This window comes from Pholcus phalangioides, unplaced genomic scaffold, assembly GCF_987345545.1.
Source record: "Pholcus phalangioides strain wild (caught in Gottingen) unplaced genomic scaffold, Ppha-v1.0 ptg000013l_1, whole genome shotgun sequence".
Lineage (NCBI taxonomy): Eukaryota > Metazoa > Arthropoda > Arachnida > Araneae > Pholcidae > Pholcus > Pholcus phalangioides.
Genome location: NW_028301606.1, coordinates 23511145 through 23535552, shown reverse-complemented (window position 1 = coordinate 23535552; position 24408 = coordinate 23511145). Strand labels below are relative to the sequence as shown.

Sequence of the window (24408 nt, the reverse complement as noted above, 5' to 3'; positions counted from 1 at the left end):
TGTATATATAGATATATTTGTATATATATATATATATATATATACCATTTTGAGTGTATTTTCAAAAGCCATGGGGGGGGCAAATGACGGGCCTGTCTTTTTCCCTTTTTTCGGTGATTTTCTCATTACGGGGACTACACCCCTAACTCTCCCCCCCCCCCCAGCTACGGCCTTGGGTCACATCCAAGGGAAGCTGCATTGAGTCTTTCAAGTGGCTTTGCATCCAAGAGTTTCTTTCTGGGAGAAGGAACTGTACTGTGCAAGCTGTGCAAATCAGGTGATTCCATTCATTCAGTCATTTTCTCGCATTTCATTGTTTGGGGAGGAAGAAGAAGTACAATTTCATCGCCCCCTTCCTTTGGCAACGACATTTTCCAGTGAAAGAAACCGAAAAGCGACTGTTTATTATTTTGTAGAAATTTTCTTCGGAAAATCAGCAGAAACAACATGCGCAGAGGCACTCACTTATCATAGAAAAAAAAAGAAAGAGACATAAAATATTTTTTTTTTTCAAAATTTTCGAATTTTCTTTTCTCTTTTTGCAAATTTTGGTTTTGCATAAACCGGATTAAACTGGTTTTAACCCGCCATTTCGAAATTTACTAATAAAGCTGCTGACAGCTTTGCAATCGTCCTCTGGCAACACCGTGAATGACTCGGCTGAAGTTTGAAAAAAAAATATAACGAATATTGACCGGTTTTTGTTACTCATTTTCATCAAAGTAAGTTTAAAATTCATATAAAATTCATTAATTGCATTCTGTAATTAATTGGCCCATCTAACTTCGAGTATTTGTATTTTTGTTATTGAATTATTGGAGGCGTATCTTTGAGAGCGGGCAAGGTGAGGCTATTGCTGCCCTTTGTTTATAATGAGTTTTTTTTGACATTCCATTGCGAAAATAATCATTTGTGTTATCGTAGCACGTCAGTTTGTTAACTATAGAAGTTGCTGAAAGCGTAGTTGTTTCGTGAGGGTCTCGATATTGTCTCAAATTCTTTCATGGTTTACCGGTTCGTTTATGATCTTGAGCGGGAAACACAATGGTCTCTGTGTTCATTGTTTTGAAATCCAGATGCCATTCCGCGTCTCATTAGAATTGCTTGGATTAAAACACGAGCACTTCGGTAAGGAATTCGCGTGTCGAAATTTCTAATCCAAGGTCATATTTCATAACGAGCACTTGATAGTTTGGGGAGTGCTCGTATCCTAGTACATGTGGTTATAGACAGCTAGCTTGTTTTTCTCTCTAGAATAAAGGGATCTTAACATGTCCATGAAACACTGATTAAGAGCCCCCTACTCTAGAAGTAATGTTGACGTGTGTTGACACTGCAAGAAACATATATACTCAATTTTTTTTATGAAGATCCATGTCCTATAGCGCCCCGATTTTAAAATTCTTGTAAATTATGTTTTCTGTTATCAAATTTTATTTGAAAGTACTGCGATTGCTTGAAGCAAGGGTCTTTAACCTTTCACACAATCTGTGGCACGTTGGGAATTTCAAAGAAGCACCAAGCAATATTAATCGTGCTGTATAGCTATGCCAATTTTTTGTATAGTTATAATCGGCTAATTTTCAGCTGGTAGGCCATGGGTTTAGGACTGCTGGGCGGGCTAAAAGGTTTTGCCGACATTGTGAAATGTGTTTGACTGTTTAAGATGTGTAAATTGTGGCTTGGGCGGCGGGCATGCGTATGTAAGAGATATGCAGTCTCTTCCTTTGCATGTCTTGGACATATGTGTGTCCGTTAGAAGGCTAATAAAAGGGTTATTGCAGCATCCTTGTCCCCCCAGTTGCATTGTTCTGTAACAAGCCCTTGGCTGACTAGAAAAGTTGTAAAATCTCCCACAATAGTGTTTTTTACATTTTTAAAATTCTTCCTGATTGTTCTGCGATGAATGTCAGATGATGGCGTGTATTGCTTTGGGGGATTCTTGTCAAATGATTGGTAGATGAAATGACATCATTAAAATTGCATTGGTACACTTGAACCCCTACGCAGAATATATAGAAATCTGCTACTAATGTCGCAGAACAATCTGGAAGAATTTTAAGAAAAGTGTAGAAAAATACCATATGGAAATTTTTGCTGTAAAACATTTTCATTGGGGGAAGTAAGGGCTTGTTGCAGAACAATGTGAAACATTCTGCTTGGGGGATTAGAACCCTGGGTTTTATGAGTTTGGTAGCCAGTTCGTTCTTGTCAAACTTTCCTGACTTGCAAGTATAACAGATACGGTAACAATATGATCACAGAAAAAGATTGCCATTGTAGGAAATCCCACACCAAGGGGTTAACGCACCAACCTTTTCAGCGATTATTTAAAAAAAAGTAAAATGTTGCTGTTCCAAATCATTGAATCGTAAGTCCTGGTCTAATTAGCCCTTATGTGTAGGAAATGACAGTGGTGTGACAAAAATGGTCAAAGATCAAGTTACAATCAAACGTCTCAGAGCACATATCTGTTAAGCTTTCGTATAATGTTGAGGTTGATAGATTATAGGAAAAGGCCACTCGCAAGGATAAATTGTTTCAGTACTTCAAAGATATACTGGTGTCATACCTTGTAAATCTTGTATTAAGTGGATCTTCTAATGTGGGAGGTACCAAGTTCCGGGAAAGTCAAAAAAACAATTTAAGACCATTTTTCTCGAACAAAATTGTTTCTGAGAAATTTGTCTGGTGTCAGTTTCAAAATCAAAAAAATTCAATGTTTTAATGCCATTCATTTGATATTATTGCTCATTTTGTAATACATCTAATACAGTTTTGTTTTTGTTTTTTCAGAATGCAGAGTCCTCCGATGGGCGTACCAACCTTCAAGGTATTTACAATTTGTTATTGCAAATCTTGTATGACATTTGGTTTCTGTAATATAAACTTTGTGTAATATCTTGACACTTGACTGTTTTAACTCGCTAGCTATGTGGGGAAAAACATCTGTAAAAAAGCATAGACTTGTAACTGTAAATCAATGTTTAACAAACTAGTTTGAAATGTGCAATAAATTTATTCTTGGCATAAACATTTTTGTGTTTTTTCAATAAGTTGCCACCAACTGTGTTGGATTAAATTGTGATCGAGAGGTATTTCACTTTCAAGACTATTTTTTACATTGCATCAGTCTAGCTTAGTTTTGGTTGGAAAACAAGATTAAACTTTTGTCACAATCTCACAAAAAAATTGTCACCTTGGATTTTAATTGTGCTTCTATGATATGCTATGCTATATGTCGCTGATAAGAATATGTATTTATATAGTGTGTGCTGGTTGGTGATGGTGGCACTGGTAAAACTACTTTCGTCAAGAGGCATTTAACTGGTGAATTTGAAAAAAAATACGTTGGTGAGTTTATTTGATTTGTTAATTAAAATATTGAGTGGATTTGAGATCAAAAATTTTTAGAATTAGTTTTTCCCACCTGAATTATTTTTCAGTTTTGACTGTAAGGGGGAAATTTGTTCTACATTGGCTTAAATCAGCAGTTGTCAACAGATGTTCCGCGGAGCCCTTCGGGCTCCTTGTGTGCTCTCTCCAGGGGCTCCGCGGGCGCTCAAAGAAACTAAAACGAATCTGTAAAATTAAAAAAAAAAAGTTATTTTTAAATAGTGAAAATCAGTCGGTAACTTTGATGAATGAATAATTAAAAAAATGGTCTACAGGGCTCTGCCATAGAATTTTTTACTTGAAAGGGCTCTGCGAGTCAAAAAGGTTGAGAACTGCTGGCCTCAATGGTCTCGGTAGTATTATGTGCCAAGACTTGAACTATTAACATTTACTTTTTCTGCAAAACCATCGTGTCCCTATCCTAAGCAGGTACAGGCTTTTCGAATGTAGATGGTGTATCACTGAAGGTTGGTATTACACAGGGTGAGGAATGGTTGGCTAACTCTCACCTATGTAAATGTAATTATTTTGATGAAAAGGAGGTCTTATAATTGTATATCTGCCAAGTCTTTCAAATTTGTACTCCATCTCCGTACTCTGATAAAATTCTAAATTTTGATGATTTAGAAGAAAATCCTTAAGTGTTTTTTTTTGGGGAGGGCAGTATTCCTAAAGAATGAGTTTAGCTGGGGGGGGGGGGAAATGGTACCTTTTTATATTTTTAATCCCCAAAATGATACAAGCGTAATATAAATTGTCTCCATTGTGTCGAGTAGTATTTTTTCCTTTGATGGGATAAAATTTGCCAAACACAAATGTCAATTCAGCTTTGATATTCAAAGTGACTCATCTTTGATCATATGTCCTGTGAAGTGCAGTATTCACCAATATGGTTAAAACTATAGTCACAATTTTTGATAAGAGATCGACATGGATTGGTTAAATTCGGGGTTTTAACCAATCCATGTCTCTCTTATCAAAAAAAATTGACTATAGTAACCAGAGCGGTGCGTTTGTCCTATTTCAAACCAGATGGTGGTTTTTATTGGTGTGATTTATTTGAGAGTAGTAATGACGGGGGATTTAACTTACTGATTGTTGATGGATTACACAATGTCATGATTTGTGCAAAGGAGAAAAATCCTAATTCTGTTTTAAGTAGTGAAAAATATATTGTTTTTGGAAAATCGTTTGTGTGGAGAAATTTGAATTACTGCAAAGACTTCTAATTTCACTCTCAAAAGTTGGCAGCTATGTGATAACTTTACAAGATTAATTATAATTTAGATCTTGACTCTTAAATTCTTTAAAAGCTTCGGAAACATTCGGTCTGCATTATTGGTATGTCTACACATTTAATTTTTGAAACTGTCCAGACTGGACATACAGAACCATACATGCATGCTTTGGCGAAGTGTCTCAAAGCAGGCGTATTCTCAAGTTGATTTCTTTGATCTAAAAACAGTGGATCTTGCTCATATTTGCATGGCGTTGTTTTCTGTAAAAATTACATGTACTGAACATGTTCAAGTCAGTTTTTACATGGTTTGGCGTGACTGTATGCAGCCGATGTAGACTCTACTTACCATTTATTTCATTCATACGTAATTGCTTGCACGTGTAATTAACAAAAATTGACTTTGCACCATTGTTGCATTGTATTTTCGTTTCAAGTCATTAATATGAAATGCTTTAAATTTTCAGCTACTCTTGGTGTAGAAGTTCACCCGCTTGTTTTCCATACAAATCGTGGGCCCATTAGGTTCAACGTTTGGGATACAGCTGGTCAGGAAAAATTTGGTGGATTGAGAGATGGTTATTACATCCAGGGTGAGTTAAGATGACATACAATTGCAATATATACAGTCAAACCTTGTTAATGAGTCACTCTTGAGAGAGCAAAAATATGACAGTAAGTAGAGTGACTCATTAAACAGAGTAAGTCATAGCTGTCAATTCCTGCCTGAGGGCAATTGGGACTTCTAAAAAGTGACCCGGTAAGCGGAGTGACGTGTTAACCGGGTGACGCACTAACAAGGTTTGACTATATATATATTTATCTATGTATATGTTTTCACAGTGAAATTATATGCGAATCTATGGGTCCCCATGAAGTTATTAAGTTTATAAGATCATGTCGTGCTTAACCATGTATTTGTATGATTTTCAATACATTAGTCCATCGTATTTTAGCATTTGTTATGTTTGCTGTTATTTATATAAGAGAATTTTATGTCCAATAATATTTGGAAATCGCCAATGAAAATACATGAAACTCCTAAAGTATTTCGACACACTGGTAATAGTGTTGCCATACAGTATAGATTCTCGTTATTCCGGCACATATCTGACTAGGATGTGTGAATTGCTACTACTAAACCGTACATGCAGCTATTCCATATTCCTCTGCTGGAAGTTCTATTGAATTGGTGCATGTTGGGATGTGTATGTATGCTTTGTAAATCTAAACATGAAGTTTGTTTCTGTGTGATGCTTGTTATGTGTAGTGCTGCCATCTGTAATTTTTCTACCTATGAGTGAAGTGTAATGATTGAATAATTGTGTCATTGTAGGCCTGTTGCTGTCTTTGCTATGGCTTTTTAACTTTTTGTGGCTAGTTGGGTTGCAAACTGTCCCACCTTTTGCTTAGTTTTTTTATGCATGGTGGGATATATTTTAACCCACCTCAAAGTTGAAGTTACCCATAGTCATACAGTTTAAATAAAATATTAAAGGTTTTTCATTCAGTTGGGAAGGGGGGCAGTGCTATGCACCAACGGTAAATGCGTAAATAAGTGAAGAAAATTTTTTTTATTTTGAGTAATGCTTTATGTTAAACAAAAAAAATATTCATTTAGATTTTTTTTCTTATAATAAAAAAAATTCTGTGCAACTAGGGTTTTTATTTTCTTTAAAATCATGTGCCTCAAAGAGTTATTGGTAAAATTGGTTTACATTCGCATTGCAAAATGGTCCACACAATTATGTGACCCGTTGACTATATTTTTCTCGAAATAGTGAAATTTCATTTGTGGATTATGATGTACAGGAAAATACTGTATATCAAACATCATGGGTATATGGTGCATTTATTAGAGCAGAGGTCTTCAACCTTTTTCCAGTCGCAAGCACTGCCTGTACTCATCATCAAAAGAAGAGCACCCTTACGACAAGTTTAACATACGAATGCATGAAATCAGGATGATTTCAATCCTTGAATGTAATTTTTACGAGGTGTTTCAATTGAAATGTTGATCAAGTGTTCGCGAGCATGGAATTGGACATGAACATCTAGTATTCTGGGTACTTCAGGGAGCACTGATGCTCATGAGCAATGGGTAGAAGATGCCTGTATTAGAGATTTGCGTTAATTTTTTTTCCAAGTTGTAGCAATAGAAATCGTTAAACTTCCCCCCCCCCCCCCCCCCACCTTCTGTAAAATGTACCCTTTTTTTTTTTAATGAAGTCAGTTGTAAAAAAATTATAAAATTATGGGGGTTTTTTTTCTGGCAGAACATTTCTATATATTAGCGGTAAACTGATTTTTAAAAACGTGTATGGTTAAAAAAAGAACATGGTATTTACTATCACAAACATTAAAAATTTCAATAACATTTTAAATAAAGCGATGTGTAGTACTTGATTTATGTTTTATTGATTTCTGTGTTTAAATATCTTATATACTGGTATTCTCACAAACAGGTCAGTGTGCCATAATCATGTTTGATGTGACATCTCGTGTGACTTACAAGAACGTTCCTAACTGGCACAGGGATCTTGTGCGAGTCTGTGAGAACATACCTATAGTCTTGTGTGGCAACAAAGTAGATATCAAAGACAGGAAAGTCAAAGCCAAATCCATTGTTTTCCACAGGAAGAAGAATCTCCAGGTATTTTAAAATGAAATGTTCTTGACTTTAAAGCTCTTGTCTGAATATTGATGACAGTTACACATGAAAGAATATCTTGTCCCTTTCAAACTCATTACTAGCAAACAGGATTTTTTCCCTTGCTGTAGATATTCTTGTTCAACCTTAAGGAGTTCAGCCCTGACCTCATCAATGAAGCATATGTAATTTTTGAAGTCGGGTCTGTACTCTGTAAAGCTAAAAGAATATCTACAGCTAGAAAAAGGTTATATACTGAAAATAATGGTAATTTCTTTGCTACCAACCTGTGTTCAAACACAGCATATCTACGGCGTAAATTCGCTTTATTACCCGTAAGATTGCACCTGCGCCTTTGCGAAGAATCTGAAAGGGACATTGGCCCCAAAGCAGAATGTGCCAAAATCTGCGAAGCACGTCGCAGAATAATTAATGTTACTGCTGAGCAATTTGGACGAATTTTAAAAGTGCAAAAAAACACTATTACATGTATGGAGACTTTTATTGCAGAACATTTCCAGTCAGCTGAGGGTTCGTCACAGATCGTTGCTAAACATTCTGTTTTGGGGGACATTGGTTTACTCGTTTAAATTGCCAAAATTTTTTCGGAGATCGTTGGGAAAAAACGGGATCTGTAAAAACTCCAGCTGAAATATCCATAGTTTTGTCGTCTAGCCATTATGCGGTCGTGTGGTTATTGTCTGCGGTTGCAGATCGTGACAATTTCACATCACGAAAATCCGGATTTAGCGAACAGGGCCCGACTCGAGGAAAAAAATCTCTACCCATGCAGAACCTATTTTTGGTGCTACTGACTGTTTTTTTTTTTTTGGTCGACAAAGATTTTTTCACCCTACCAATTCCATTTGGCACCTCTCCTAGAGCGGCGCCCAATATGGCTGCATGGTCCGCCCCTGCATTGGTGGGGGAGGGGCATGCTCTTAACAATAGTCAAAGGAGCTTATACAAGGAGCATGCTCATTTTATATATACATAACTTCTGTGAGATACAAATTATATACAGTTGAATCCCGTTATAACTAACTCCAAGAGACTGGAGAAATCACTTCGTTATAAAGGAATTTCAGGTTGTTTGCATTGTTCCTACGTAAACTTATTTGAGGGATTAGAAAAGTGTTCATTAAAACGAGATTTTCGCTAAAACAGGATTCGACTGTATAAATGGCCTACCTTTCCAAAACATGTTGGAGAGAATGAAATATTTGCACCCTCTCTTGTTTTTCGCACTCCCTCTTGTGCATTGCTGGGATTGTACATTACTCCTTCACGTATTGCTAGGATGTTGCGTAACATTGTGTCGCCAACAGAACTATCAATTATGAGTGATAAATGGGTTGCATCACAATACAAAGAATTAAAAGAAGTGAAATCAGCTCAGAGAATAGATAGATATTGGGCAGACATATTTAAACTTTGTAACCTTGAAAGCAGCCCAGAGTTCAAAATTTTGCCAGTTTTGGTGAAGGCTTTTTATCTTTAGCACATGGTAATGCAGACAGTGAAAGAGTTCAGTGTTAACAACAGTCTGTTTGAACAGCGAAAAATCTGTCCTTCCAATGCTTTAAGATTTTGTGTGCCTTATTCTTTTATGTTCAAGGGCATAACGACAATTTTTTTCGAATTTTTCAAGATGTTCTTAGAGTGTTGAGAAGAGGCTTCAGGCTGAGAAAAACAGCAAAAAAAAACCCCCCATTTTTTAATTTAGTAACATGCTATTATGTTGAGAAATTGTTTAAGCAAATAAGGTATTTATATTTTTCTCATTCTTTGCATTTCGCTTTTAAATTTAACCATTTCTTTAAATTCTGTGAGAAGCTAACTTTTTTCACGGAAACCCTTCATATCAGGATGAATAAGATTTTTGGTGTTCAAGCAGCAGAAATTCTTGCTGCCTAGGTTTTCAGTATGCATGATGCTTAATTTGAAAAGAGTCTAATAGTTTTTATTTGTCATTTCAGTAATTCATGTTTCAGTAGTGACAGATGAGATACTTCAGAAAAAATTTAAATAGGCTTTAATTTGTGAAGGAAATTTATTTAGAATGTATTTGTTCTAACTATTTTTGGCGAAACTTTTGGCGTTTCGAGGAAAGATAACTCTTATTGCAGATACAGTTAGTTTTTAGTTCTGTTCCATTTACAAAATTTCTGCTCCAAAATGGATGAGGGGCACTTGCACCCCTGTGATTTGTATAAGAATAGCTTCCTTTGTCAATCAACTTTGAGTTTACTCTGCTTTGGACCAATTTCTAAAAATTTATCTAATTTTAAATAACTTTAAGGTTTTAATCTTCAGAACTTTAAGGGTCTAAAATCTTTTATAACTAATTTTTTTTAAAGGCGTCATTCAAGTATAATGTCAGCATCGGTGGGAAAGGGGGGGTTTCCGATTTGCTGACTTTTGATGACAAGGGGAGGGGGGTTTGGATGATGCTTACACCATCAACCACCCTTTATAAAAAAATATGTAATATTCTTAATGGCATCTTATTCTGTATGCCAAAAATGGGGGAAAAAACTTTTCGGTAGTTATATAGGGCACCTGAACTAACATTCTACCTATTGATAAGTCCCCTACAGGACCACTTTAGTGATCTCTAAATGTTTCATGGATCCTTCAAGTGCTCTGGAAATGTTTCCGGGCCACTTAAGTGATGCGTGGCACAGTTTCAAAGCACTTAAGAAATCTGGAAAATGTTCTGCAAGTAACTTAGTGATGTAGAACTGCACTGGGGGCCGCTTAAGTGCTCTAAAACTGTGCCACATGTCACTAAAGGGATCTCTAAATGTGCCACAGATCTTTTAAGTGTTCTGTAACTGTCACGGGTTACTTAGATGATCTTTGAATCTGAAAAATGTGCCACAGGTCATTAAAGAGATTTGTAAATGTGCCGCTTAGTTCATTTTTACCAAATTGTGTTTGATGTGATTTCCCCCCCCCCCCCCCCCAAGAGATTACCTGAAAACCAAATGTGGCCCTGAAGGTTAAGGGTTTACCATTATGGCTTAAAGTGAGGGTTGCAATGAATTTTTTGAAGAGAAATTTTTGAGTTCTTATCCTTCAAATAGCACTGAAATGAACAGAAATCGACTATTAATACATTTAAAGGTATCTTCTCTCAATTTTAATTTTTTTCGTACATATTTTTACATTAAAATTTGTTTTTCTTCTGGGGGGTGTGTGCACGAGCCACCTTCCTGTATACGTTTCTGATCCCACCAATATGTTAAGAGGTGGTGGGGCAGTGATGACAAAATTTTGCTGACAAGGGGGGTCAAAAACAGCTAGAAATTTGCTTACGTAATACTTGAACGGCCCCCAACCCCGTCATCCATGACTAGGAGAATATTCACAAACTAAAAGTTGTCATGGGGGTGATTATGTTAAAAATTTCCTTGTTTTAAATGTTTTATGCAATGAAAACTGATTTATGCTTCATAACATAAACAAAATTGGTAAAAAAAATTCATTATTTAAAAAAGAAATGAATGTTATGTTCTCATCTCTAATGCAAACAATGTTCAATGACTGAAAATATAAAATTTGGTTTTTTTTTTATAAAATAAAATTGGGAAAAAGTTTCATAATGGTATGTCTTAAACACATTTAAGAAGCTTTTATTGCCAAAATTTATTTTTCTGCTGTCCCGATGGTTGAATCAAAGCAATGTGGTTTATGAGGTCGTACCATTCATCCCATTTTTAATAGTTCTGCTCTCTCTGTGGCCTTTTTTAATTCTTCAGTGTAATAATGAATGATAATTTGACCTACTTCTTGGCTATCATAGTTGACTGCATAGCAAAAAAAGACTGGTGCATGATTCAGGAAATTTTGTCAGGCTGAGCCGTTTATTGTCTAGGTTTGTTGGATAGTCCTTTATGTTGCAGGACTAATCATTGCCATATTTGACTTGATCCCACCTCCCCAGATCTGCATCTGCAGTGGTGTAAATCTTTCGTCATTAGTGGTGTTTTGCTGTTAGCCATTTCTGATACGAGCAAGAAATAAAGGCATAGTAGAGAGATCATTGTATTGAGTAGCGTATATGACTTAAATTAGTAGCAACTTGTGTGCGACACATTGTGACAATTTGTTATTTTTTTTCAAGTATTATGACATCAGCGCCAAAAGCAACTACAACTTTGAGAAACCTTTCTTGTGGCTCGCAAGGAAATTGATTGGTGATCCTAATCTTGAGTTTGTAGCCATGCCAGCTTTGGCTCCTCCAGAAGTTACTATGGATCCAGAATGGCAAGCGAAACTGGAGAATGATATGAAGGTATTGGTTTTAGTTGTGTGTGTAATGGATGATTTCAAATATATAGTTCTTATATATATTCTTTTTTATTTTGATTTGATTATTCAAGTACAAGCCTTTTCAATGTCTGTATTTTAGGAAGCGCAAAACACTTCACTTCCAGATGAAGAAGATGACGACTTGTAAAGTTCGAGCTCAAATTATTCTAACCCATGTTTTTTGCCCCGTACAATGTTTTAATGTTTGCAGTTTCTTTCCTCATTGGGACATAATTCATCGGAAAAATTGGCATGTTTCAGGCTTCTTTGAAAACTTTAGGCATGCTGTGAAAATAAACATGCACAATCTGTGATACTATTTGAGTACTTTACCAAAAATATTTCAGCTTATGCTATAGAGTTGTTGGATCAAAAATATACTGTTTAGTTTTTTTTTTCTCTTCAGTTTCAGTAATGCGTTTTCAATATATTATGCTTTTTTTCTCCTTGATAAAGATTTTATTTCCATAAATTTCATTTGGGGCCATCATTGAACAGTAACGTGTGGATCAGTCCTGTATATTTACTTGAGTATTGTCATTTTGTTGTATTCATTGTCTTACTGAAGAGAGGTCTGAAAGCTGCTTGAATGTGTGATTAAATGTAGGTTGTTTGAATAAAAAAGAAAGACTTCCGTCTCTTGTTTCATGCATATCAATTGAGTTATGCTGTGCACTTATAAATGTGAGAACATTCGTCACAAAAATTGTATTTAACTTGTAGTCAGATGAGCAGTACATGTAATTGATACATTAAAGTTTTTATCCAGTAATTTTAGTAAATTCTTCCCGTAAATGCTTGTTAAACTATATTTTCAACTGCATTAAAAGGTGATTTCCCACTTTTTTTGATTTGCCCTTTGTAGTACAAGTTAATGAGTGACTGGAATCTAATTTTTTCAAGCTTTTATATCAATTGTTTCCAGAAAATATTTCTGAATTATCAGAAACTTGAGTTATATTATGCAGTTGACTAAAATTGTTAGAGAGAGTTAACAAATTACTTTGTACGACTGCACTTTTGCAATCAGATCTCTACAGGATAAAAACGGGCCAAGGCCGGGATTACACTATAAAAGTTAAAAGTTCTTTCATAAAAGTTGAAAAATGCAAACAATAAGAGCATTGGTAACATTCTAGCAAATGCAATCGATCACCTTAGTGGTTGCATTTTTCAATTTTTATAAAAAAAATTCAAACTCTCAGGCCGGGATTACACCAAGTGACTAAGAGTAACCTCAGTACAAAAATACCCCTTAAAATTTCTATAAGGGTAACTTTTTCCCAACGAAATTTGTGGCATTATTCGCGCATTAGAATTCATCTAAATTGCGTATTGGTGAACTGTTCCGTTAGAACATGAAACAATATGTAGACTTCCCATGTATAAAACGGAAGTTTTTTAGCAATTTTTTTCTCGGGATCAGATTTGACGTGTATATCTGCAGCGTGCAAAAAAAGAGATGGATTCTTTAAAATGAATTAGGTTGGATCAATATGAGAGGTTGTTATAAATTAGGGATAGTTGAGGAATGATCGAATTTCGCGCCGGATGAGGTGACAATCTTGTTTATACAAAGTTTATAACTGGATGTGTTAAGAGATGGGATTTTTTTGGATAGAAAATTCAACTGCCTTCGCGGGAAATCGAATCCACTAGTCTCAAGAGGCAAAGAACCTTCCTTGGAGCTCGTATACACTGAAAGGGACCATACCAAAAGTGTATTACTATTCAGTGATAGTAACCTTTTCCAGCAAAATTTCAATTTCGACTAAATTTTTCGCACGCATTCTGAAAAATGTACTGCCATCTAGCGGGGGAAATACGTAATCAAATATTTTCAATAGAAAAATATGGCACTGCACTAATTTCTTCAAAAAATTATTTTGTTTGATGAACTCAAAATTTCTCCCACAAATGCTAAGAAATTTCCCACTTGGACAAATTTTGGATAATTTTCTCACGAGTTACCATGACTGACCATACTAGATATGGATGATTTGCTCATGAGCCATCTAGCAAAACGGCTCTTCCATCACACCCAAGAACTGACTCCTACCCATACAAAGGGTTTAACAGCTGGATGATGCGAAAAAGCCACTCTTTCCAATATATATACTGTACATATCTTCGCTTCAGACAGCTGTTAAAAAAACCTTTGCACGGATAGCGGCGAGGCTCTTTCTCGTTAGCCCCGGATAAGTCGCCATCGTCAGCAATTGTGAGCTTTGGGCTGAATTGTGTCCGACCGTCCATGTATGGTCCCGTTCAGTGCACACGAGCTCCAAGTAAAGATTGATATATTCGTTGCCTCTAGTCCAGCGGTTCTCAACCTTTTTTGACTCGCGGAGCCCCGTAGACCAATTTTTTAATTATTCATCAAAGCTACTGATTTACCGCACATAGAAGTTTTGACAATAGGTTTATTCGGAGCTATTCAGACGATGCGGATGCGGAGCGAATTCGTCCGCATTTTTGGGTACTTTTTGAAGGTGATTTTTCACGGAATTTTTTTTAATTATTTGCCATAATGATAAAATGACCATCATAAAACACCATATGATGGTCCCTGCTCATTAATATAATGTACCTACATACGTCTATCCCTTTGTTTCGTTCTGAGATTGAGATATAGCAACTTTAATTGCCTTTTGTCCATACTTTACAATTTTATACAATAAAACCTGCCAACAACGGCCACTGACGGAACAAAAATGATAAGCCGTTCTGTGCATTACGAATATTTAATTGACTACATACTTTAATAACTTTTAAATTTAATTTAAAAATTTTAATTTTTTTCTTTTTAAATTTTTAAAATTCTTTAAAAATATAAATATCTGAAATATTATTTTAAATATTTGTTATTTTTTTAAATTTTTAATCTGTTAATTTTTTTAAACTTTAAAAAAAATACTTTTATTAAACAACGTTATCCACGTACGGTGTTCACTCAGGGCCGGATTAAGACGTTTGAAGACCCTAGCACTTGAATATTTTTGGTGGTTCCCCCGATACCTACAAGTTTATTTTACTCAATATTCAGTCTATAAACTTGAAAAAATGAAATTTTATATTTCAGAAATGACTAATCTAAGGATGGGATTTCACTATAAAAGGTTTATGAAAGTTATTTTATAAAACTTGAAAAAAGCAACTAATAAATTTATCGGTTGCATTTGCTCTAATGCAACCGATAAATTTATTAGTTGCTTTTTTTTAAATAATTGTTATAAAATTTTTATAGTGTAATCCGGCCGGGATTATACTATAAAGTTTTATAAAAGAACTTTTATGAAAGTTGAAAAATTCAACCAATAGGCGCATCGGTTGCATTCCAGAAAATGCAACCGGTGCACACGCACACACATTTTGCATTCAAAAAATTCAACCAATAAGATAATATTGGTTGAATTTTTCACGTTTTATCAAAGAGCTTTTACAAAACTTTTATAGTGTAATCCTGGCCTAAGACAGAATTGTGATGTGAATATTTCTAAGCACAGACATTTTGAACGTCCCCACCCCTCCCCTTTTTTTCTACTTGCAAATTCTTTGATATCTCCTGAATTTTTTTTTTTAGGAACATATTAGTTTCGGATGTTTTTGGATTGGATTTTTCGAACATTGGATGTTTTTGGAATTTTTCTTTCATATTTTTCCGGAAAGACAGATTTGTTTTCAAAATCTTTTGAAAATATTTTAAGACATTTTCTCCCATCGACTACTTGTGAGGATCGGAATGAAGATATCTTTATTCCCATATTCTATGTGGCTCTAGACTAAACCACCAAAGAATACCTCTAGGCTGCATATGGGCACTGAATCAGGGGTGAAGGAGAAAAACAGTTACAAAAATTGCGAAAAAATAGTTTTTATGCACGAATTTCAACCTAAAGATGCGGGCGAAACACCCGCATCTTCAGTGCTCGTGTGAAAGGGTATGCGGACCCGCATCCGCTCCGTGTGAAAGGGGCCTAATGCGTGTACCCGCAAAGTGAAAGGACGTGGGTTCGATTTCCCGCAGGGGCAGTTGAATTTTCTCTTTCCTAAAAATATATATATATCTTCGCACAGCCAGCTGTTATAAACCTTTAAGTAGCTTAGAATATTTCATATCTTCAAAAAAAGGTGGTTGTTAACGTAAGAAACCTTCAACCCCCCCCCCCCCTTTTGCGTGGTTTTCTGCAAAAGGTTTTTATAACCCCTTTTCCGCTTGTTTTGTTTTTTTACTTTTTCTCGGTTTCACCTGGATTAGATGCATCTCTTGGATTGGAGGGAACAGAGACATTTTCGTTTATTATTGTTATTTTGCCTGTTCACCAGTGCAGTCTTAAGCATGGCCAACCCGGGAGGTCTCGGGTGCAGAGGAGGGCTCGTAAAAATGAGATGTTAAAATTTCCAAGAGTAGGAAAGAGTTTAAATTCGTAGGCAGGAATTTTTAGCTAGATAGAGCAGGGCCGCAACTGGGTAGGCCGGTATGGTGCCCGGGCGCTAGTGGGGGGAGCCGAATTCACCCTTTGACCTTCTACATTACACGGGGGCACAGAAATGCGAGCGTGTTCCGGCTCAAAAAGCAACGAGTTGCGTCCCAGGATGCTCTGAAGATGGCCCTGCTCTTCACCTCGAATTTGTTGCTTCACCTCGGATTGCTCTTCACCCCTCCTACCCAAGTAGTCGCCTGACGTCAAATATGACGTGAAAATTTGGTCCTTTTCTTTGAATGACGTCAGTCAAAAAAAAAAATCACGTCATTTCAAAGTCATTTAATGACCACGAACAGTAAAGGTCGGGAAATAACGTGATTCTTGATGACCTTAATGAAATGTCAGGTCATTTCATGACCTTATTAGCCATGAAGGTCATTAAATGACATGGTTTTTTATGGCGTAAATGATTTTGCGTCATAAAAATCACGAATCTCTAAGATTTCTTTCCAACTGAAAAATTCTGTTCCGGATGAAAATATCAAAATTATCCAAAATTTTTGGTCAATGAACCTTCAGAGGGTGTTTCAAAATTACCCTAGGGGTATTCGTTACTGGTTGTCACAAGATAAATGAAGTACTTTTAATTGCGATTTTGTTTTGAATGGAAATGCAAAATTTTTCAATGAATAAATGTTCATATAAATTTATCAACAGGTTATAAAGAGCTGACAGAAATCATTTTATCTAATTTTTCTTTTCTTGATCAATATAAATTTTTTTCCGCCTTTTAACCTTGGATTGAGCCAGCACCTCCTAGAGATAGGCCTCTGCACTGTTTGCCATAAACGTCATTCAGACTACCTAACAAGTTTGCCACATTTTGAAATACAGCATCCTATTTCGTTGCTTCTTATTTTGGCGTAGAATCTTCCTGATTGGCTCACAAATACCGCATAGTGATTGGATGTGGGGCATAGAAATCGCCAATTCTGAGCCCGAGATAATTTCTTTTCCTCACAGAGAAGGCACGAGAAGAGAATTTTTTTCCCCTGAATATTCTGAGGGAAAATGGACTACTTATTGACGTCACAAGCAGACTGCGGAGGCTTATTTCTAGGAGGTACTGATTGAACAACCCTCCTAGAGCGGCAAAAACCATTTTCCCTAATTTTTTTTTTTATGGTTCTTTAAATCTTTTTCACTCTTCCACCTCGGAATTGGCGCTTCTCCTAGAGCGGACACAAGGGCGTAGTGAGGGGGGACTTGAGGGGTCTCGTTCCCCCCCCCCCCCCGAAATGTGAGAAAATGACCGAAAAAGGGGGAAAAGATGGCCAAATCTGTTCTTTCTTTTTGGTCCCCCCGAACGAAATTTCTGGCTACGCCCGAGCGGACACGCAGAAACCATTTTCCCTAATTTTTTTTTTGCCCTGTCATTATGGATTTGGTGCCCCGTCCTAGCGGATAGAAATAATTTCCCCTAATTTTTGTGGCTCTTAAAAATTTTTTTCACTCTTGCACCTCGGATTTGGTGCCCCTCCTCAAAAGTGGACAAAAACCTGTTTTCTCTTAATTTTTTTTCAGTTGAACTTTTGTTTTCCCTTTCTTCACGGATCTGGCGCCCCACCTAGAGTGGACAGAAATCATTTTTTTTTTTATTTTTATGGTTTTTTTAAAATATAGCACCCCTTTTTGAGGGGACAAAATCATTTTCCTTATTATTTGCCTATTCACCAGTGCAGTCTTATGCATGGCCAACCCGGGCATGTTCTCGGGAGGTCTCGAATGCAGAGGAGGGCTCGTAAAAATTAGATGTTAAAATTTCCAAGAGTAGGAAAGTTTAAATTCGTAGGCAGGAATACAGTCAAGCCTCGTTAGTGCGTCACCCGGTTAACACGTCACTCCGCTTACCGGGTCACTTTTTGGAACTCCTAATTGGAATTGGCACAGCTATGGCTTACTAAGTAATATTTTTGCTTCCCCAAGAGTGACTCATTAACGAGGTTTGACTGTATTTAGCTAGATAGAGTAGGGCCGCAACTGGGGAGGGAGTAGGCTGGACTATTGGTGGAGCCGAATTCACCTTTTGACTGCTCCTTCTACATTACACGACAGCACAGAAATGCGAGCTTGTTCCGGCTCAAAAAGTATCTAATTGCGTCCTGGATTGTTGGTGGGGTCCCAGGATGCTCTGAAGACGGCCCTGCTCTTTACCTCGTATTTGTTGCCCCTCCTAGAGCAGCAAAAATAATTTTCCCCAATTTTTTTTGCCCCTCTCCCTCCTGCACAGGGGACAAAAATCGTTCCCTCATTTTTTTTACTTTTCACCTCAGATTTGATGCTTTTCTCTAAGAGCAAACATTTTCCCTAATTTTTTTTTTTTAACCTTTCATCATGGATTTGGCACCCCTTTTTTTAAGCGGACAAAAACCCATCCTTAATTTTTTTCATGGTTCTTTACTTTTTTTTTCACTCTTCCACCTCGGATTTAGCCAGCACCTCCTAGAGATAGGCCTCCGCACTCTGCTTGTGACGTCAGTAAGTAGTTCATTTCCTCTCGGAGAATATTCAGGGAAAAAATTCTCTGCTCGTGCCAGTAATCGTTGTGAGGAAAAGAAATGATCGGGCTCAGAATTGGCGATTTCTATGTCCTTCATCCAATCAATATGCGGTATTTGTGAGTCAATCAGGAATATTCTACGCCAAAATAAGAAAAAACGAAATAGGATGCTGTGTTTCAAAATGCTGTGGCCAACTTGCTAGGTATAGTCGGAATGACGTTTATGGCAATCAGTGCGGAGGCCTATCTCTAGGAGGTGCTGATTTAGCCCCCTCCTATATATATAGAGCTGACAAATTTTCCCTAATTTTTTTTGGTCCATACGATTTTTTTTGCCCTTTCATCTCTGATTTCACGCCTTTCAAGAGCGGCTCTCCATGTGGCCGTACAGATCGCATGGCCCAACAGTCGTCCCTGCATTCATAATTTTCAACTGAAATTTAATTTTTGTTTCAGTTGCGATTTTTTTAATTAAAATTTCACATGTAATAATTTGGAGAATCCTGTTTAATAACGAGGTACTGCATGGAAAGTTTAATTTAGTTCGCTATGTCTGAAAGATTAAACACCCCTGGGTACGTGGTTTCTCTATGAAGTTGAAGCGATAAACGCTTTATGTAAATAGATGCGAAAATTTGATTTCTACCCTTTTTTTCTGCGAAATGTTGATAATTTACACCTTTTTAAAGTGAAAATATGTAATTTTGCTGAGTACTTAATTTCTAGCTTATGAAATCGTGTTCAGTTGACTTTTGTTTCAGAGTTCTCCAAAAAAATAGGATTAACCTGAAAATTATGAAAGTATCGAACTACCCGCTTTTCCGTTTTTGTGAAGGTAATTAGTTTTTTTTTGAGAAAAAAATGTAAAAAAAAAAAATTAACATGAAATTTTTATGATTGAAATGAAATTTCTTATATATATTATGCAGTTGAGTTGGAATAAATATCCAACCCAACAAATGAAGTCTTCCAGCATGTGCAGGTTGTCCCATAGGCTTGTAAATACTGTAGTTTTAAAAATTCGTAGAAATTTAAAGAATTGGTGTTGTGAACGCTGATTGCAAGAACGTTATTCTCAAGAGCTGAGGGGGGTATTTTTTGGCACAGGAAGTGGTTTAGTTCGAATTACTACTGAACCACACATGCATTTCGTCCATATTCCTCAGCAGAATTTCTAACAAATTGGTACATGTTGGAATGTGTAGTGAACAGGACGTGAAGTTTGTTTCTGTGTAATGCTTGTTGTGTGTGGTGTTTCCACCTGCCATCAACTTTTCTAATTATGAGTGCAGTGTAATAATTGTATTATTGTAGGTCTGTTGCTCTGTGGCGAGACTTTTATAACGGTAGTTCAAATTACTGGAAATATGTAAATCAGTCCTATAAAAATGGAGGGTGCGATGACAATCCATCTGACTGCGTCGGCAGTGGTAGTATGTCTAACAGCCCATTTCTTAATTTTCCTGTTAGTGGGGCTCACAGGTTTTCATTGTGATGACGTTTGTGGAAGAAGCATTGTTGGAGAAGTTGTTTACCTTATAGCCACTATCCAGTCGCTTTAGTTTACCTCAGCCACGAATCGCCATCTGCAGTTTACACGCACAAGATAGGTTCAGGTCAAATCATTCCCGTCGCAGCACCCTCTATGAACAAAAAAAACAACTTTTTCTAATTGTAAGAGGACCGGGGAAAGCGAATAAAAATTTATATATTTTTATTTTATGACACTATTTTCACTCTAGAAACCGATATAGTTGAGAATTTAAATTAGAAACATGCCTATAATGAACGGTTGACGATATAAAGGCCGAATCACGACTTACAGAACACCCTGTATACACAGTCGGACTTGCTTATTACAAATTACTTACAAATTTACTTACAAATTACAAAGTTTTTCCCGCGAATTTCGGGTTGCTTATCTATGCTTTTTAGATTGCTTATAACAGGTTCTTAACTTTTCAGCAGCGACCCAAAATCAGCAATATCAGTTTAGTGACCCACGGGACTGTTCTTCGAAACCAGTAACGCAATAAATGCATTTCTAACAGGGCTAAGTGGATTTTACGACTCATCTAGGAAACCGCCGTGAATCAAGTTCGGGTCGTAACGCATAAACTCGAGAGCTCCCCGTTTCTTATAGGATTTGTAGCCATGCGAATCAGAGGTTTGGGTCGTGACCCATAGCTCTAGAATTCCTGGCTATTAATAGGATTTGAACGACCCATCTCGGAAGCCCCGTCACACTAAGTTTGGGCCGCTACCTATAGGTTAAGAACCTCTGGTTTATAAGGAACACAGATTAAGTTACAACTATAACGAATTTTCGACCGATTTTCAAACATTGAAGATTCACGAATTTCTTTGTAATCTGATCTATAAATTTATCCTCTGCAACTATGCATATACACTTTCGTTCTCTATGAAGACATTCTCGGGAGTTTTGGATGTAAAATTATGTTTCCCCCCCCCCTCCACCCACATTTACTTTTCTGTTAAATCCAATGTCTAAGTGCAAAACGCTATTCATTGACTGCTTCAAAAATTGTAGCTATACAGTTGGATAAAACTCAAAAATGGGAAAGTTGACGTACCAAAAGAAAAATTCTGGATTACTCTAAGTTCGCTATTACTTTCTTCGAATCTAAATGTTTTGCACACTTATTTTATTTATCTAGCAAAAACAATTTAAACGCAAAACGTTCAAAGTCCACAAAATATCAAGAAAAAAAAGCAATGATTGACATTTTTGTTGATGTATTTATTCAATTACGCGAGAGATTAGTTTGATATTTATAAAATATACAGTCAAACCTCGTTAGTGCGTCACCCGGTTAACACGTCACTCCGCTTACCGGGTCACTTTTCGGAAGTCCCGGTTTTCCTCAGGTAGGAATTTGCACAGCTATGGCTTACTCCGTTTAACGAGTCACTCCGCTTACTAAGTCATATTTGCTCTCCCAAGAGAGACTCATTAACGAGGTTTGACTTATTTTAATTCATTTATTTTTAAAAATGCTTAGATTACTGGAAAAAAGCGCATCGTGTTTAAGAAAAATAACATTTCACCTGCACATCATTTTTCAACCCGGTACGGATATAACGAAATTCGCATAAAGCAAATAGTTTCGCCGTTTTTTCCAGACTTTGTTATAAGTGGGCCCGACTTATGCAGGGTGCTAATTCGAATTTTGCTGGTGAATCGTCGATTCATATTGCAAGGGGTTGCATAGTTATTAAAATAAAAAGAAAACTTTAGGTTTCAGGGCAGAGAATCCGTATAATTAGAAAGTTAGATTTTTAAATTCAAAATCTAAACGTGCTGAGAAAAGTTTGGAAAGAACAGCGTAAAATAACATGGACACAAACTTCATTATGCTGTTAGAAGTTTCCTTGACCTTGGGCTGAGAAAAAGCCATCTGTATCTAGATACAGTATTATGCCAAGGTGAACTCTGAAGTCATCTGGTCCCGCCAGAGACCAGATAACTTCTGAGCATAAAAACTAGGCATAAAATATCGAGCAAAAATGTTTTCATTATATACTGTTCTTTCCAAATTTTCCTGATTTCCGAATTTAAATATCTCAACGAATATTGCACTTGCCCTGTCTCTTAACAAAAGAAAAATTATAATCTATACAACCCTCTGCAATATGAATGACGTTTGAGATGCATGTGGCCATCTGGTTGGCCTATGCCATTCACGAGCTATTAGTTGATTGTTGACGCCGTCCATGTACGGTGCCTTTCAACATATATACGCTCCAAGGTTGAAATATTCTATCCGCTTCCATAGCTCAGATGGTAGAGCACTCGTCCGGCAAGCGAGTCCCCATGGGGGCAGTGGTGAATTTTTCTTCCTTGTAATCTTCATCTCCACAAATAACCAGTCTTTCGATGAATCTTGTATTGACAAGTGGAGAGGACATTTTTATATGCAGCAAAAGACTTAACTGAAATGAATATTTTTGCAATTATCGCCAGAAAAGCCATAATTTTTTAGTACGATTGTAAACGGATACATAAACATTCAGCAAGCTGATGATTCCTTTAAGTCTTTCCCCCATTGTGTTAGTGCTTTCTCAGTGTTATTCCTGAAGTACTTGCAACTGGTCTACCCGATGAGAAAAACAATACGAGTTCATTTTTTCCATTTCTTGTAGAATATCCATGAAGCAGACTGGCAGTTATGCGCATTTAGAAAATTTAAAACTGCTTAAAGAGGGTTAAGGAAAAAGTTACAACAGAAGACATTGTAATTTTAATAAAAATCTAGCCATTTGCAGGTTTCAAGTACAAGTCTCGATAATTGGATACCTATATAAAAAAAGGCAATAAAATAGTCTTGACCACGGTTCTATGAGAGGTAAACATCAACCTCACTTTATTTTCTAATGCCAAGATCTCTTATCGATGTTTTGGCCAGTTTTCAGTTTGTGTACAGCGAAACCTAAATATAACTATACTTTTCTTCTTGGCCTGCAAGAGAGGGATTATGGTTAGGGGGTAGTTCAAGTATTACGTCAGCAAATTTTCAGCCATTTTTGACCCCTCCCCTTGTCAGCAAAATTTCATCAGCTCTGCGCCTTTGGATCTTAACGAATATTGGTGGGATCAGACGTACACAGGGGCTCTTGGGGACCCCCCGACGATCAAGAATGTTTTTAATGCAAAAAAATTTTTTGTAATTGAAATTTTGGAAGAAAATACCTTTATATGTTATTATCAATTTCTGTTAATTTCAATGCTATTTGAAGGCTATGAACTCAAAATTTATATCTTTAATAAATTCATTGCGATCCACCCTCTACGCAATATGGTAAATCGCATAAAGGCCCTTGGCCCGCAGACCAAATATGGCCCTGGGGGTTACCCGATGCGGCCTGCCTTCCTCAAACCCAATTTTGTAAAAATGAACTAAGCGGAACATTTTTACAGATCGCTTGGTGATGACCCATGGTACAATTCCAGAGCACTTAAGCGATCCGTGACATGACATAGTTTAGCACTTAGGCGGCTCCCAGTGCAGTACTACATCACTCAAGTTACCCGTGGCACATTCTCAGATTATCTAAGCGTGACCTGCGGAATACAATTACGGATCACTTAAGTGATATGCGACAGTTCCACAGCACTTAAGCGGCCCGTACACATTTTCAGATCACTTGGATCCACGAAACATTTAGAGATCACTAACTTGGGGCTCTGTACGGCACTTATAAATAGGGGGAAATGTTACTTCAAATGCCCACAAACTATCGAAAGGTTTCTAGTTTTTGGAGCATCGAGCGAGAAGAAATTAGGAATATCTCATTTTCATAAAGGGTGGTTGATGAGGTAAGCATTATCCACCCCCCCAAACCAAAACCCCCCCCCCCCCTATCGATGCTGACGTAATACTTGAATGACCCCTTATATTGAGAGGTAACTTGTCAAATTTATGCTGTTCGCATCTTTTCTAAATCTGCGTTGTTAGTATCAGAAAATAGTGATTTAAGGTATTTATTCGCTGCGCAAAACTAATTTGCTGATTAAATGAAATTCAGATGTATTGTGCCCCTGTGAAGTTCACCTTATTGCATCTTTTAAGTCTGAGAAAAGCAATAAACATTTTCGGTGATCATGTGATATAAAACAAAACTTTAATAAAAACAAGCAACAAAATTAAAAATGAAATTCAAAATAATTTTAAGCAAACCAAAAATATTGTAGTAGTTTAAAAACTTGAAAATTATAGGTATGAATTTACAGTAAAGGATATTGTATCGAGGTGTTCAGCATTACAACACGAGCGATTCCAAACAAGATTTGGCAAAAATA

General features: G+C 36.6%; 1 protein-coding gene across 1 annotated transcript; it reads left to right on the top strand.

Annotated features, from left to right (window-relative positions):
• The first annotated feature begins 204 nt into the window (after positions 1-204).
• Ran (RAN, member RAS oncogene family) lies at positions 205-12243 on the top strand. Its single transcript, XM_089240928.1, has 7 exons — positions 205-722; positions 2797-2833; positions 3270-3354; positions 5101-5226; positions 7099-7286; positions 11413-11583; positions 11701-12243. Exons 2-7 carry the CDS (start codon positions 2798-2800, stop codon positions 11746-11748), a joined length of 654 nt encoding a protein of 217 aa, XP_089097054.1. The 5' UTR covers positions 205-722; position 2797; the 3' UTR covers positions 11749-12243.
• The last annotated feature ends 12165 nt before the right edge of the window (positions 12244-24408 follow it).